Source organism: Prionailurus viverrinus, chromosome B1 (assembly GCF_022837055.1).
Source record: "Prionailurus viverrinus isolate Anna chromosome B1, UM_Priviv_1.0, whole genome shotgun sequence".
NCBI classification, from domain to species: domain Eukaryota; kingdom Metazoa; phylum Chordata; class Mammalia; order Carnivora; family Felidae; genus Prionailurus; species Prionailurus viverrinus.
The window spans coordinates 111,304,358-111,320,709 of NC_062564.1; the positions used below are offsets into that span (position 1 = coordinate 111,304,358).

At 35.6% G+C, this 16,352-nt stretch overlaps 1 protein-coding gene across 6 annotated transcripts in view; it reads left to right on the forward strand.

The window, feature by feature from the left end:
- The window catches only part of ZGRF1 (zinc finger GRF-type containing 1), a 92,391-nt gene that overhangs the window by 3,114 nt on the left and 72,925 nt on the right, over window positions 1-16,352 (forward strand). For 4 of the 6 annotated variants that reach the window (XM_047856265.1, XM_047856260.1, XM_047856263.1 and 1 more), the window contains exons 2-5: window positions 3,430-3,519; window positions 5,169-5,249; window positions 13,852-13,911; window positions 16,127-16,312. In XM_047856265.1, the coding sequence (XP_047712221.1) occupies window positions 3,499-3,519; window positions 5,169-5,249; window positions 13,852-13,911; window positions 16,127-16,312 (348 nt within the window). In that variant the 5' untranslated portion in view covers window positions 3,430-3,498. Of the gene's footprint in view, window positions 1-3,429; window positions 3,520-4,563; window positions 4,646-5,168; window positions 5,250-13,851; window positions 13,912-16,126; window positions 16,313-16,352 lie in introns of those variants that run through there. The other 2 variants (XM_047856261.1, XM_047856262.1) reach the window with 2 other exon arrangements.

Here is a 16,352-nt window from a genome sequence, read left to right on the forward strand (position 1 = left end):
TTGGTTTTCTACATAGAGTATCATGTCATCTGCAAATAGTAAAGTTTGACTTCTTCCGTGCTGATGTGGATGCCTGTTTTTTTCTTTTTGTTGTGTGATTGCTGAGGCTGACTTCTAGTACTATTTAAATAGTAATGGTGAGACTGGAAATCTGTCTTATTCCTTCCTGACTATAAGGAAAAGCTCTCCGTTTTTCCCCATTGAGGATGATACTAGCTGTGTGTCTTTCATATATGGCTTTTATGATGTTGAGGTATGTTCCCTCTATACCTACTTTGTTGAGGGTTTTTATCAAGAATGGATGCTGTATTTTGTCAAATGCTTTTCCTACATCTTTTGACAAGATCATATAGTTCTTATCCTTTTATTAATGTGTATCACGATCGATTTGTGAAGACTGAATCACCCTTGCAGCCCAGGAATAAATCCCACTTGACCATGGTGAATAATTCTTTTAATATACTGTTGGATTTGATTTGCTGATGTCTTGTTGAGAATTTTTGCATCCGTGTTCATCATTGATATTGGCCTATAATTTTTCTTTTTAGTGAGATCTTTGTCTGGTTTTGGAATCAAAGTAATGCTGGCCTTATAGAATCAGTCTGGGAGCTTTCCTTCCAATTCTATTTTTTTGGAACAGTTTGAGAAGAATAGTTACTAGCTCTTCTTTAAAAAAAAAAATTATATATTTTGGGATGGAGAGCAAGTGTGTGCACCTGTGTGAGAGGGAGGAGCAGAGAGAGAGGGTGAGAGAGAATCCCAAGTAGCCTCCTCACTGTCAGTAGGAACCTGATGTAGGACCCGAACTCACGAACCATGACCTGAATCAAAATCAAGAGTCAGGTGCTTAACCGAATGAGCCACCCAGGCACTCCAGGCCTCTTTAAATATTTTTGAATACAGTTAGCCTTTTTTTTTTAAGCTAGTCTTTTTTTTTTTTTTATCTAATTTACACTTCTGAGAGCATGGATCTTTACAATTCCTTTTAAATTGTAAATCCCGCAAGTAGTATCTCAGATTTAGGAAAACAATGGGGATTTATCTTGCAATTCGTAAATAGAATATAAGTAATCCTATATTAGTAAATACCGGTTTCCTAATCTGTATGTTGTGGTGATAATATCTAAACCAGTGCTTTAGATCATGCCTTCAGGTTCTGAGACTGGCAAATATTATATATAATTTTTATATGATATAAATTATCTAGTCTACTTCCTGCCTGATATAGTAGGCACTCAATAAATAGTTATATGTCATATTTGTGAGTATGAGTGCCAGAGTTTAGACTACTTAGTTTTTAAAATTTCACATTTTTTTAAGTAAACTTTATGCCCACCATGGGCTTGAACTCAACTGGAGATCAAGAGGTGCATGCTCTAGGGGCTGAGCCAGGCAGGGGCCCCTAAACTACTTAGTTTTGAATTTTGAATCTGCCATTTATTTTGTGATCTTGGGCAAATTATTTACTGATATATACTTTCGTTTCCTTTTTTTGTAAAATAATGTGAAAATTGAAATCTATACAGTAAGGTTGTGAGCATTTAAAGCATGTTAGATGTCTAGCACATAATTGCACTGAATAAATGATAGCTGTTATTAAAGCAATCTCATATCAATAACTGCCACATGCCAAGCACTGTGCCTACACCATGTAGTCTCATACCTATGTAGAATGTCCAACACATTCAGTGGCTGGGAGCAAGTTGCTCTAAAACAGTAGTGAAAGATGTGTTTCTCTGGACATCTGTTATCTTCTTGGCATTCATTAGGGATTTAGCAATTCCTGTGGGTTTGAGGGGAGGGATGTAGGATATGGGAGTTTTTATCTCTGAAAGGCAGTGCCTCCAATAGGCCTGTGTCCTGTCCTGTGAACTATGTCCTGGGGCAAGTATTCATACCTCATTTGCCTAATCCCTTATCCCTCCTATCTCCATTCACCAGCCAGAGCAATCTTTGTAAAACCCAAGTCAGATTATGTAATCTTATTCTTAAAACCCTACCCTTCCCACTGCCTTTATGCAAAGTTCAAACAACTCGGCATAGCATAGAAGGCCCTCCTATTATTTCTCGGTTTTTTTCAGTCTTCTCTCTCACTATTCCCTATCTTGACTCCTTAATTGTACTGAGTTCCTTGATCATGCCTTGCTGTGTCTTTTCACACGTCCTTGTATATATTGATTTCATTTTGGAAATACATTCCTGGCATCTTTTGGTTATGGTTATTTCAACTTGCAGCTTAGACATTATGTTCTTCGGGAAGCCTTATTTGATGCCCTAGACCCAGTTAAGTGCCCCTCCTGTGCTTATTTCTGTCATGGTTTATTGTAAGTACTGTTTTTCACCCTGCTACACTGAAATTTCCTTGATTAAGAATAGTATTTTGTTCATTTTAGTACCTAGTTTAGCACATTGTCTGGCAAGTACTAAGGGAAATAATATATGTAATTTATAAATGATACGTATGTGGTATATTTTATATGTATGAAAGGGGATTTGAATCTAGAATCGCAAATTATACTTTTATTGAATCATCCTGGGTGGTTTAGCCGTGTGTTCTCAAAATTGAGCATATATCACTATCACTTGCAGGGCATGTTAAAACGAAGTACTGGGCCTGACCTTAGACTCTCTGATTGAACAGGTCAGGGGTGGGACCCAAGACCTTGAATTTCTAACTAGTTCCCAGGTGATGTTGTCTTGTTAGTCCAGGGTTCATACCTTTGGAACCAGTGCTTTAGAAATTTTTTTTTCATTGGCATCTCTGTTTACTTCTTCAATTCCCCATCAGTAATTTTAGATTTCTAAATTTGCCCACAGTAACAATTTTATCCAGTAGCATAGGATAACTACAGTACTCATTCCAATATCATTGCAGTGATATTGCAAAGATTATTCCTTGCAGAGGAAATTTGTATATTCTTGGATGCTAGGATATGTTGACTTTAAGATGTAAAAGGAAAAATTCAAAACGCAAGGGGGCCATCTTGTGGTGCCTATAGCAATTTAGAAAATGGAAAATTGAAGCTCTTTCCACAAGGATCCCATATGTTGTAGGATCATTTTCAGATACATGTTATGGCACCTAGAAAAAGCTTTCCATGCTAATTATTTTATATAATATATATATTATTGTTATATAATATATATTAATAACATGTTATTTTATGTATTTTATAATATACATTATCTTACATATTTTACTTAGTTTTCTCTTTTAGTTTTTCTTGGCAAATTCTTTTTCCACAGGGTAGGGTCACTCTTTTATTGTGTACTTAGTATCAGATAATTTGATTATACCTATGTTTCCCTTGGTGATTCTAAGAGACTTAGAACTCTCAGATTTCTCTCTTCTGTCGAGTTTGTGGGAAACAATTGTGTTTGATATTTATTCTTTTCGTCAAGGTTGAATGTTCTTTGTTTTCATTTTAGGTGATAGAAATAATTGAATAGCCACAGTTATTTTCTGGACCTGACTCGTTTATAACTTCGGAAGAAATAATGGAAAGCCAGGAATTTATTGTGAGTCTTACCAGTTTTCACTATTTCCTTTTTTCTTTTTTTAAAATCCTCTTTATTTTATTATTATTATTATTATTTAATATTTTATTTTCAAGTAATCTCTACACCCACTGTGGGGCACTAACTTACAACCTTGAGATCAAGAATTGCACGCTCCATGCATTGAGCCAGCCAGGTGCCCCACTATTTCCTTTTTCTTACTTCCTTTCACATTTCACAAATGTCTTGCTAGGGTTGATAGATTTAACAAACAACCTCAGAACCTAAAAGCAAGACACTTAGTTAAATTTAAGTATCAGATAAACAGTGAATAATTTTTTTGGTATAAATATGTATATTTCAAATATTGCCTGATGTTTTACCTGGCAACCCTATCTCTTGCCTACTATTCAGGTTTGTTATACAAAGTCCTTTGGAACAAACTCTTTGTAAGCTCTTTGTTAGGACCAGGAAATAATTTCTTTTGAAGAATTGGCATGCCTCTTCTATCTAGATTAGTGATTCTTAAAACTGTTTGGTCTTAGGATCCTTTTATGCTCTAAACAATTATTGGGGACCCAAGAGAATTTTTGATTCTGGGGCTTATGTCTATTGATGTCTTTCATATGATAAATTGTAACAAATTTAAAAAATATTTATTAATTCATTAAAAATAACCCATTACATCGGACATAAATTACTTTTTTTTTTTAATGGAAATAGCTATATTTTCCAAAACAACAACAGAAGAAAAACACATAGAAAAAAGTGGCATTGCTTTACTTTTTTTTGCAAATCCTCCTAGCAATTGACTTAATAAAAGTCCGCTAGATTCTCAGATCTGCCTCTGCATTAGTCTGAAATTGAATCTTACAACATTGCATATACATAACCCTGGGAAACTCCATTCTGCATGCCTGAAGAAATGAGAGAAAAGGCAAATAACATCACGAAAATATGACCTCATAGACCTATGACCTCATAGACCCCTGAAAAGGTCTTGGGGACTTATAGGAGTCTCTGGACTACATTTTGAGCACAGATCATGACTTCTGTATAACTCAACAAATATTTTCCTTCCCACAGATGACTGAGAAGCTCAAAATTACCATTGTTATTATTTTTTTGAGCGAGAGAGAGAGAGTGTGTAAGTGTGCGTGCAAGCAGGAGAGAGGGGTAGAGGTGGGGAGAATCCTAAGCAAGTTCCACGCTCAGCACAGAGCCCAATGTGGGGCTCAGTCCCACAACCCTGGCATCATCACCTGAGCTGAAATCAAGGGTCAGATGCTTAAGTGACTAAGCCACCCTGGTGCCCCTCAAAATTGTTGTGGTCCAGTTAACTTTTCAGTTTCCTCTTTAGATTTTATCTTGTTTCTTTCCTGCCTTGACTTCTACTACCAAGTTTCTTTTTTTTAAATTGATGTTTGTTGTTATTTATTATTATTATTGTTTTTTCATGTAAGCTCAGGGCCCAGTGTGGGCCTTGAACTCACAGTTATGTACTGTGCCAACTGAATCAACCAGACACCCTGATGTTTTGTTGTTATTATTATATCTTTTGTTTCGATAAAAGATGTCTAAATATTTTTTGTGGGTAGGAAGTGTATAAAGATATATAACATTTAATACATGTAAAAAGAAACCATTTCTTTTGTACTTTTGGAAATAAGGTACTGTATACTCATCAAAAAATGAAGAAGTCAAAAGTGTGGCAAGATGGAACTCTGAAGATCACTCACTTGGGAAACAAAGTAAGTACAAAGCAGTTGACTACAAAATTCAAGAGCTAGATTCTTGCCTTTTGATTGAGTATTAAAAAAGACTCTATAGATGATAGAATGTTAAATTTGTCCATAAACTGAAACAATATGAAAACAGAAGTGATCAGATGATTATAGTGATTAATTTGTGCATTATAGAAGTTCAGTAAATATTATTGAATTTGTTTTGATTTTCAAAAGTTGAATTAGGTTTTCTATAAAATGATTTAGGAATTTTGGCATTTTTTTTTCTTTGCAGGCATGAGTTTAATGATAAAAAAATATATTAAAATATATTTCTAACATGGTAATAGAGGGAAATGGTATGTACAGAGTTGACACACCATTGTAGAAAAGTAGCTGATTTCTAAAATTATGTACAGAGTACTCTTTATTTTCATGTTTTCTTTTAATCAGTTACTTTGATCGTGATATGTACCTATCAGTCTTGAGAGAATTATTTGCTAGGGTGATCTTTTACTTGACTAGATATGGTAATCCTTCTATGGGTTACTTTTCTCACCCCCAAGGATCTCCATCTGCCAAATTGTAATATTCTTTAACCAGTTCTCATGACCTTATGCAACACTGTTGGCTCCTCCATTCTTCTTCCTGATACCTCTTCATTTGACTTTTGTGACACCACACTTTCCTGATGTTGCTTACTGACGTCTAAGTATTTTCTGTGGGCTCATTCTCTTCTCAAAGTTTAAATTTTTCCTTAGGACTCAGTCTTACATGTACTTATAAAGAAATACATAAAGGTATATAAATCTTTCTTTCTCTTTTATCCGTGTGTGTGTGTGTGTGTGTGTGTGTGTGTGTGTGTGTGTACACACGTAGAGAGAGAGAGGGAGAAAAGAGATTTATTCTAAGGAATTGGATGATGTGATTGTGGAAGCTGACAAGTCCCAAGATCCGTAGTTGGTAAGATGGGAGACCCAAGAAAGCCAATAGTGTAGTTTCAGTATAAATGTTGGAATGCTTGAGACTCAGGAAGAGCCAGTATTTCAGTTTGAGTCAAAAGGCAGGAGAGCACTCATAACTCAGCTGAGAGACAATCAGGCAGGAGGAGTTTTTTCTTACTCAAGCTTTTTATTCTCTTCGGTCCTTCCTCTGATCAGATGAGGCCCACCCAATTAGGGAGAGCAATCTGCTCTATTTATTTTTTTATTGAAGTATAATTGACATTTAACATTATGTTAGTTTCAGGTGTACAGTATAGTGATTTGATATTCATATACATTGCAAAATGATCACAGTAAGTGTAGGGTACCATCTGTCACCATATATAGTTAACAAAATTTTTTTTCTTTTATTTTTTGTGATGAGTACTTTTAAGATTTACTTTTAGCAACTTTTAAATATGCAGTATGGTGGTATTAATTATGGTCACTATGCTGTACATTATTTATTTTTATAATTAGAATTTTGTGTCTTTTGACATCTTCATCCATTTTGTCCCTTCATTCCCCTTCCCAGATGGATTAAAAAAACATTTTTTTTTAATGTTTATTTATTTTTTGTGAGAGACAGAGTGCAAGCAGGGGAGGGCCAGAGAGAGGGAGACACAGAATCTGAAGCAGGCTCTAGGCTCTGAGGTGTCAGCACAGAGCCTGATGTGGGGCTCAAACCCACAAACCACGAGATTATGACCCAAGCCAAAGTAGGATGCTCAGCCAACTGAGCCACCCAGGTGCCCCCCCGGATGGATTTTTAGAAAAACTTATATTGTCAACTGCTTACTAGGTGCCAGGCATGCTTTAAATGTGTCAACTTACTTAGTCTACATAACTCCACTATTAGTTACTCTTTTTATCTTTATTTTACTGAGGATGAAACTGAAGCACAGAAAGGTGAAGTAACTTGTCCACAGATCTCACAGTTAGAAAATGGAGAAGTCATATGTGACCCTAGGCTTTTTGGTTCCAGAGCCCATATCCTAACCATTCTGCTGTCTCTGTTAATATTACAAATTAAAAACAAAAACAAAAAAAACCCTCCAACACATTTGAGTTGACAATACATGAAGTTAGAAGTCATACTTCTCAGTTAGCAGTTAAAGATCTCCATATTCTGTCCTTATTCTACATATCTATCATTGTGAAATTACCAGAGAAGCTTTTCAATGTAGAAAGGCTACTTGTTATTATTTTTAAATTAGCAATTAGTTAAAACAAAATTAAAAGAAAAAAATCGTTTTGCCTTAAGCCTTCAAGTTCAACTTACACTTCCTATTAACTTTAACGTTCAGTGGGTTTAACGTTCAGTCAATTTAAGTTGAACAAACTGGATACTTTTAGTCATCAGTCTAGTAACAGACAAAATTTTAAATATTTTAAATTTATAAATTTTTTTTCTTTTTTCTTTTTCTTTCTTTTTTTTTTTTTTAAGATTTTGTTTTTAAGTAATCTATACCCAACATGGGGCTCAAACCCACAACCCTTAGATCAAAAGTGAAATACTCCTCCTACTGAACAAGCCAGGTGTCCGTTTCTTTTTTTTCTTTCTTCCCCCCTCCCCCCCAAAGTAATATCTACATCCAATGTGGGGCTCAAACTCATGATCCCAAGATCAAGAGTTGCATGCTGGGGCACATAGGTGGCTCAGTCGGTTGAGTGTCTGACTCTTGATTTCAGCTCAGGTCATGATCCCAGGATTGTGGGATCAAGCCCTCCCTTGGGCTCCACATTCAGTGCAGAGCCTGCTTGGGATTCTCCCTCTCCCTGCCTCTGTGCCTCTCCCCCACTCACGCTCTTTCCATCTCTCAAGTAAAAAAAAAAGAAAAAGAAAAAAAGAGTTGCATGCCATACCAATTGAGCCAGCCAGGTGCCTCTGATTTTCTTTCTTTAGCATTTTAGTTGTCCTAACAAATAAAAACCTCCCAATTGCCAAAATCCTTCTATTATATCTAGTAAATTAAACATAAACATAGTTATTCTTAAGGCTTTGTAAGTATTCTAATACTGTTTATAAACTTAGTAAAATTTAGTTACCCACCTCTCTCACTTAAAAAGTCACATATCTGGGGCACCTGGGGGGCTCAGTTGAGTATCTAACTGTTGATTTCAGATCAGGTCATGATCCCAGGGTTGTAGGATCAAATCCCATGTTGGGTTCTGTGCTGAGCATGGAGCCTGCTTAAGATTCTCTTTCTCTCTCCCTCTGTTCTTCTCCCCTGCTTGCATTCTCTCCTGCTTGCATTGACCCAGCCAGGTGACTCTGATTTTTTCTTTCTTTCTCTCTCTCTCCCCTTTCCTTCCTCTCTCTCTAAGAGTTACAAAAAAATAAAGGCCACATATCCAAAATGAATTTTTCAGTTACACATTTGGGATCATAAATGTATAATCTGTCTTTGTAAATTGAAACATTACAAATACTTTTTAAAGTAAAAAATAATTTTTGAATGTTAAAATAGCACAGATACTTCAAAATCATGGGTTGCATAATTACTAAAACCTATTCATGATCTTAACTCAAAAGCATTGATATTTTGGGGGTGATTTACTGCCTTATCACTATCCAGTTCTAAATGTTTCAGGAGTTAAAAAGTCCTTTTCCATAGTTAAAAAAATTTTTTTTTTTTTAGGGGCACCTGGCTGGCTCATTCCATAGAGCAGGTGACTCTTGGTCTCAGGGTTGTGAATTGTGAGTTTGAGTCCATTGGGTGTAGAGATTACTTAAAAATAAACAAACAAACAAATAAATAAACTTTAGATAAAAATGTTACTGCCCAAGTAAATTGAAGGTATATCAGTGAACACAAGTTACTAATTATATTCTAGGCTGGGACTTGAGACCTAGGGTTATAGATAATCACTGTACCCTTACCAGCATCATAAAGGGATATGTTGAGCCTTGTGTTTAGTGGGAGTAACAACAGGATGTCTAAGTCCATGCCCTTTAGAGAGTGTTGGTCTCATAGTTGATATCTTAGGTTTAAGTCATGGCATTATCTAATTCTTTTATTATTTTTTAATTTTTACTTACTATTAAAAATTTTTTTTCAATGTTTATTTTTGAAAGAGAGAGAAAGAGAGACAGAGCGTGAGTGGGGGAGGGGCAGAGAGACAGGGAGACACAGAATCCAAAGCAGGCTCCAGGCTCTGAGCCATCAGTACAGAGCCCGATGAGGGGCTCGAACTCATGAACCTTGAGATCATGACCTGAGCTAAAGTCAGACATTCAACTGACTGAGCCACCCAGGCATCCCTATTTTTTAAAATTTAAGTCAAAGTTAGTTAACATATAATGTAATAATTTCAAGAATAGAATTTAGTGATTCATCACTTACATATAACACCCAGTGCTCCTCCTGACCAGTGCCCTTCATAATTCCCATCGCCCATTTAGCCCATCCTTGCTCCTAACACCTTACCAGCAACCCTCAGTTTGTTCTCTGTATTTAGAGTCTCTTATGGTTTGTCTCCCTCTCTGCTTTTATCTTATTTTTGCTTCCCTTCCCCTATGTTCATCTGTTTTGTTTGTTAAATTCTACATATGAGTGAAATCATATATTTGTCTTTCTCTGACTGACTTATTTCACTTAGCATGATGCATTCTAGTTCCATCCACGTTGTTGCAAAGGGCAAGATTTCATTCTTTTTGATTGCCGAGTAATATTCCATCGTATATGTATACCACATCTTCTTTATCCACTTGTCAGTTGATGGACATTTGGGCTCTTTCCATACTTTGACTATTGTTTATATTGCTGCAGTAAACATTGGGGTGCATGTGCCCCTTCGAATCAGCACTCCTGTATCCTTTGGATAAATACCTAATAGTGTAATTGCTGGATTGTAGAATAGTTCTATTTTTAATTTTTTGAGGAACCGCCACATTGTTTTCCAGAATGGTTGCATCAGTTTGCAATTATCTAATTCTTTTAATCTGAATAAATGAATGTCTATGCCTGCCCTCATTGATATTTTTAAATAATTTGTCTTAAACTAATTAATCCATTCACTGTTAGAGCTATTCTTTCTCTCTCTATATATATACACATATTTAATAGTTTTCCTATTTGGTTGGGCCAAGTCTGCAAAGTCTTACAGATTTTGTCTTATATTAAAAGGACATCTGGGGCCCCTGGGTGGCTTATTTGGTTAAGCATCTGACTTCGGCTCAGGTCATGATCTCGCAGTTTGTGAGCTTGAGCTCTGCATCGGGCTCTGTACCAACAGCTCAGGGTCTGGAGCCTGCTTTGCGTTTTGTCTCCTTCTCTTTCTGCCCCTTCCTTGCTCTCTCTCTTTCTCTCTCAAAAATAAATAAACATTTAAAAAAAAGGCATCTGATTAGATTCTGCATATCCTTCATGTCTTCTGGTACAAAATCATAATATTAGGTCACACTAGTGGTGTTATCCAACTTTATCTGCACGTATAGCATATATTTATTGAATGTCTATTTTATGCCTCTCATTGGTAAGTTACAGGAAGACAAGATAAATTCAAGTTAGTCCTAGGGATTTTCTGTGATGCAAGAAAGTTAGTAGATCCTAAATTACAGCCTTGTTCTCAAATCCAAACCACTGCTTGCACCATTTCTCTTACTAGTATTACCTTTTCCCTACCTATCCAAATTCTTACTGTCACAGTTACTCAACTTCCATTAATTGAGTCATCATTCAATAAACATATGTTGCTGGTAGGCAGTGGGAGAAGTTAAATAAGACATATGGAGGCAATGTAGAAGACCAGTTAATGTCAAACAACCTTAGTTTGAATCCTGGTTCTTCACTTACTAGATATGTAATCTTGGCAAGTTATTTAGTCTCTCAAGGGCTATAGTTTCTTTAAGTTGTCTTGAGGATTAAATAAGAAAAATAAGAAAAATGTATAAATCTCTTATCAAAGTACCTGGCACACTGTAAGAATGCAATAAATGGTAACTGTTATTATAGTTTTTGCCTTCAAGGAGCTTTTACCTGAGAACATAAGATTATAATATGTAAAGAGATATGCTTAGGGTTCTATAAGATTACAAAGGAGAGACATCAAAGTCTGACTCTGGTTCAGAGAAGTCTTTCCAGATGCAGCATAATTTTTGAGGATTTGTTTTGTTTTGTAAACAGAATTGATAGCTTGGAGGGACGGAAGTTAAAGATGGTATAACTGTAACAACGTGGAGGTATGGAAGTGTATTAAACATTTGGGGAACTATAAGCAATTAAATATGCCTGGAATGAAGGACTCATATTGGACAATTGTAGAATATAGCTAAAGAGGCAGTCAGGAGTCATATAATGAAGGACTTTGTCTTCTCTGCTTCAGGAGCCAGTGAAGAATTAGGAGTCGAAGAGTGACATAATCATGTTTCTATTTTAGAAAGATCACTTTGGCAGTAATGTGTATCATAACTTCTGAGCTGTGTAGGATGAAGTTAGGAAGAGTGTAGTCTAAAGAATAATGTAGACAAAAAGTGATGGGGGTCTGGCCAACCAGGCATTAGCAATGACAGTGGAGAGAAAGGATGATTAGGGAGAAATTATGAAAATATTATAGAATCTTAAGGTCTTGGATGTGAAAGATGAGAATTCACAATGACTTTCAGGTTTTTGTATTGTTTTTATGGTACTGAAATAGGATATCTCAAAAAGAAAAAAAGCAAGTTTAGGAGGAAAAATTAAGATTTTGAGTTCCATTGTTTTGAATTTACTGAATTTTTTCTGTCCTAGGAACATTTAAGTAATTGTCTCTAGAGACCTGGAACTCAGGAAAGTTCTGGGCCACTGATATAGAGATGTTAGGAGTATTTAACACTTAGATATTTGAAATTCCTGGAGTGAATACATTCATCTATTCATTTAGCAGATATTTTTTGAGAACCTGTTATGAGTTACACACTATTCTAGGGGATGCAGAGAGAGCAAAACACATAAATCCCTGACTTCATGGAAATAGCATGGAGGAAAGAGACCAATAAACTAAATGAATACGTATGGCTAGTGAGTTAGGCAAACAACAAGGAGTAGGGTGAGCAAGGGTGAGAATGGAGATAAAGGGGATTATGTAAGCCTTATTGGTCATTGTAGGAACTTTTGTTCTTATTCTTTGGGAGCTGTGGAGACATTGGAAGGATTTGAACAGAAGCATCACATGATCTGGTTTGTGTGGATGATATCGCCAAAGGATGGAGTAGAGAATGTAAAGAATAGAGGGGAAAAGATAGGGCCTTTGTAAACACCAATCTTTTAAAGAGTTGTGTTGAGATAACATTCACAAACTTTTCAATTCACCCATTTAAAGTATTCAGTTTAATGGTTCTTTGTATATTCACAGAATTTTGCTGACCATTGCTACAATATAATTTTAGAACATTTGTCACCCCTAAAAGAAATCCCATACCTATTAATGGTCACTACTCAGTATCCACCTCCCAACCCTAAGCAACCACTAATCTACTTACTGTCTCAATAGATTTGCCTATTCTGGACTTTTCACGTGTATGGAATTGTATAATATGTGTTCTTTCATTGAATGACTACTTTCATTTAGCATGTTTTCAAGGTTCATCTATGTTGAAGCATGTGTCAATACTTTATTCCTTTTTATTGTTCAGTAACAGTCTATTGTGTAGATATGTCACATTTTATTTATCCATTCTTCAATTGGTATACATATGAGTCATTTCCACTTTTTTGGCTGTTATGTGTGTTATGTGTAATGTTGGTATGAACATTTGTGTGCAATATTTGTGAAGTTGTGAAGATCTATGTTTTCATTTCTCTGTATATATATCTAGGAGTGGAATTGCCGGATCACGTGGCATCTCATGTTTAACCTTTTAAGCAACTGCCAAACTATTTTCCAAAGTGATGGAAACAGTAATATTTAAGGGACTAGTGGAGAAACTGGTATAAAAAATGTCTAGAGATAACAAGGAGAAAGCCAGAAAGTTATAACTACCTTAGTTTCCTTTTTCTCCTTCAAATTTTATTCCTTATACCTCATAAACAAGTATCCGTCCCAATGCTGATGACTTATTTCAAGCACTGATCATCTCCCTGGTGCTCTGTGCCACACCATTACCATAATCTCTTTACTCATTTTGCCTTCTGTTTTGCCCTCTAATACATTCCAGTTCTGTTTTCTTTCCAGTTCCATCCCAGATCCTTCTGGTAGAGATTAAGTTTGTGAATTCCTTATATGTATACCTTTGCTGTCTTGCACAGACTGAATAGTTGCTTAGGAAACATTTGAGATAGATGCACTTTTTTTCCTTGTTTTTGTTTTTTGTTTTTTTTACTTTTTAAAAAATGTTTGTTTATTTTGAAAGAGAGAGAGAGTGAGTGTGCTCAAATTGGGGAGGGCAGAGAGAGACGGGGACAGAGGATCTGAAGCAGGCTCTGCACTGATGGCAGCAAGCCCAATGTGGGCTTTATCTCATGAACCATGAGATCATGGCCTGAGCTGAAGTCACACTTAACTCACTGAGCCACCCAGGTACGCTGAAATACACTTTCTAGTCCAAAACAAAGTGGGTAATTCTTTCATTATATGATTACTTATGCAACAACTTTTGATTTGCTATTTATTGAAGATGTTTAAGAAAAGCAATATTATATTGTTTAACATTTGTTTTAATACAGGCAATTTTATATGATGACAAAGGAGAATGTTTGGAGAGTATATTTCTTAAGTGCCTTGAGGTATTTTAATGTTTCTATCTTATTTTTAAGTTATCTAAATCTCTATATTTAAGTTAAAAACATCTCTTTTTTTCCTTTATGAATATTGTCAAATACTATTAGTGTTACTATTAGTGTTGCTATAGTATTAATTATAGTTAGTACTTATTGAACATTTATTATTAGCCACACTCTGTGCTAAAAACTTTTAGATATTGTTTCATTTAATCTTTCCACAACCCTGTGATTTTTATAGATTAGGAGTGCAGTACAGAAAAGTTAAGTAACTTGCTCATGTTCATAGAGTTACAGTGGTAGGGCTGGGATTTGAACCCGGGAAGTGACCCTATAACCTAACTCTATTACATGATCTTGATAGGCTGAGAACTACAGTGGGGAATATTTTGTGAAATTATTCCTATTTATAATATTTTCTCAAATATTCTCTGTTTTTCCCTTTTGGAGGGAAAAAAAGGGAACTAAAGGCAATTTCAGTGTAAAGAATAAGGCTATTAAAGTAGGTCATTCTGGGTTCATGTCCCACTTTCAAATGCTTCCTAGCTAACCTCTCTCTGTGTCTAACTTCTCTACTGTTTATAAAATATAGACAATAGACAGATTTCATTGTGTTGGTCTAAAAATTAGAAATAATGTATGTGAAGTGCTTAGCAGTTTAGTATGGTGATTCTAAAAGTGTTAAAATGCATATTCTTGTTATCATTGTGTTGATTTTGACCATGGTGTTAAATCTTTTAAAATTTTTAAAGAAAAAATTTTTTAATGTTTATTTATTTTTGAGACAGAGAGACAGAGCATGAACAGGGGAGGGGCAGAGAGAGAGGGAGACACAGAATCTGAAACAGGCTCCAGGCTCTGAGCTGTCAGCACAGAACCCGATGCAGGACTCGAACCCACGAACCGTGAGATCATGACCTGAGCCAAAGTCGGGTGCTTAACCAACTGAGCCACCCAGGCGCCCCATAAATCTTCTAAAATTTTATGTGACATTAATAGTGGTTGTGGTATCTTTATATTTATCATAAAGAGGAAAAGCACTATCTCTGTAGATGCTTAATTGGGCCTAACTACTGTTATTTCATTTTAAATCATTTGCTAATGAGTAAAGACTAAGCACATTGTCTGAGATAATACACAGATTTTGTGTATTACCAGGGGTTAATAATCTTATTTTTATGCTACAGAGATGGTGGCAGGTGCTATGTTTTTTGGGTTTTTTTTATTAAAAATTTTTTTTTGTTTTTAATGTTTATTTTTTGAGAGAGAGATTGACAGAGTGTGAGCAGGGGAGGGGCAGAGAGAGAGAGGAAGACGTAGAATCTAAAGCAGGCTCTAGGCTCTGAGCTGTCAGCACAGAGCCTGATGCGGGGCTCCAACCCACAAACCGTGAGATCATGACCTGAGCTGAAGTCAGACACTCAACCGACTGAGCCACCCAGGCGCCCCTGTTTTGTTTTTTAAAAGTATTTTGTTTATGGGGTGTCTGGGTGGCTCAGTCAGCTAATCATCCAGCCTCAGCTCAGGTCATGATCTTATGGTTTGTGAGTTCGAGCCCATGTCGGGCTGTGTGCTGACAGAGCCTGGAGCCTGCTTCGGATTCTGTGTCTCCCTCTCTCTCTGCCCTTCCCCCACTCACACTCTGTCTCTCTGTCTCTCAAAAATAAACATCTTAAAAAATATATTTTGTTTATTCAAGTAATTAAAATGCATTTTTGGATTATGATTATTTCAGCAATTTCGGTTAATAATTTATAATATTATTTCAGTTAATAATTTATAATAATAATTAATTTGTAATAATTATGAGCATATAATTCATCTGAATTTATAAGGATAAATATATAATTGCTATTTAATAGCTCTAATTTAAAAAATTACGTTTAGTTCCTGATGAACTCCTTGAAAGAGGGCATACTTGTGCTGCTTGTCATTGTACCTCCTGCATGCAACAAAGGGTCTCATGTGTATTATTGGATACATAAATTGGTGACAATTTTTTTGCTGTATTGTTCCTTTTTGTGCTTCTTAACTAGTACATAATAATAAAGACTTAGTTATCGATTCATACATTTAACAATTATTTATCGAATACCTATTGTGTCTTGCTAGTAGTGTTAGTGACCTACTGGAACACAGAATCCAATAATCAGATATATGTGATTTTGAATTTATGTTTTAGAACTTATTTGTTCTTTAAAATGTATTGTTTAAAATTTAGGTGAAGCCTGGAGATGACTTAGAAGGTGACCGATACTTAATCACAGTTGAGGAGGTTAAAGTTGCTGGAAGCATAGCTATTAAACAGGATGTCAGTAAAGAAGCACCAGAGTTAAGTCCAAGGACATTTCTATCCTCTGGCCGATCCCTTGGATGTCAGCCTGCTGGTTTAAAAAGGAAGTTTACTGTAAGTTTATCTGTTGAAAATAATAAGTCAATATATATTT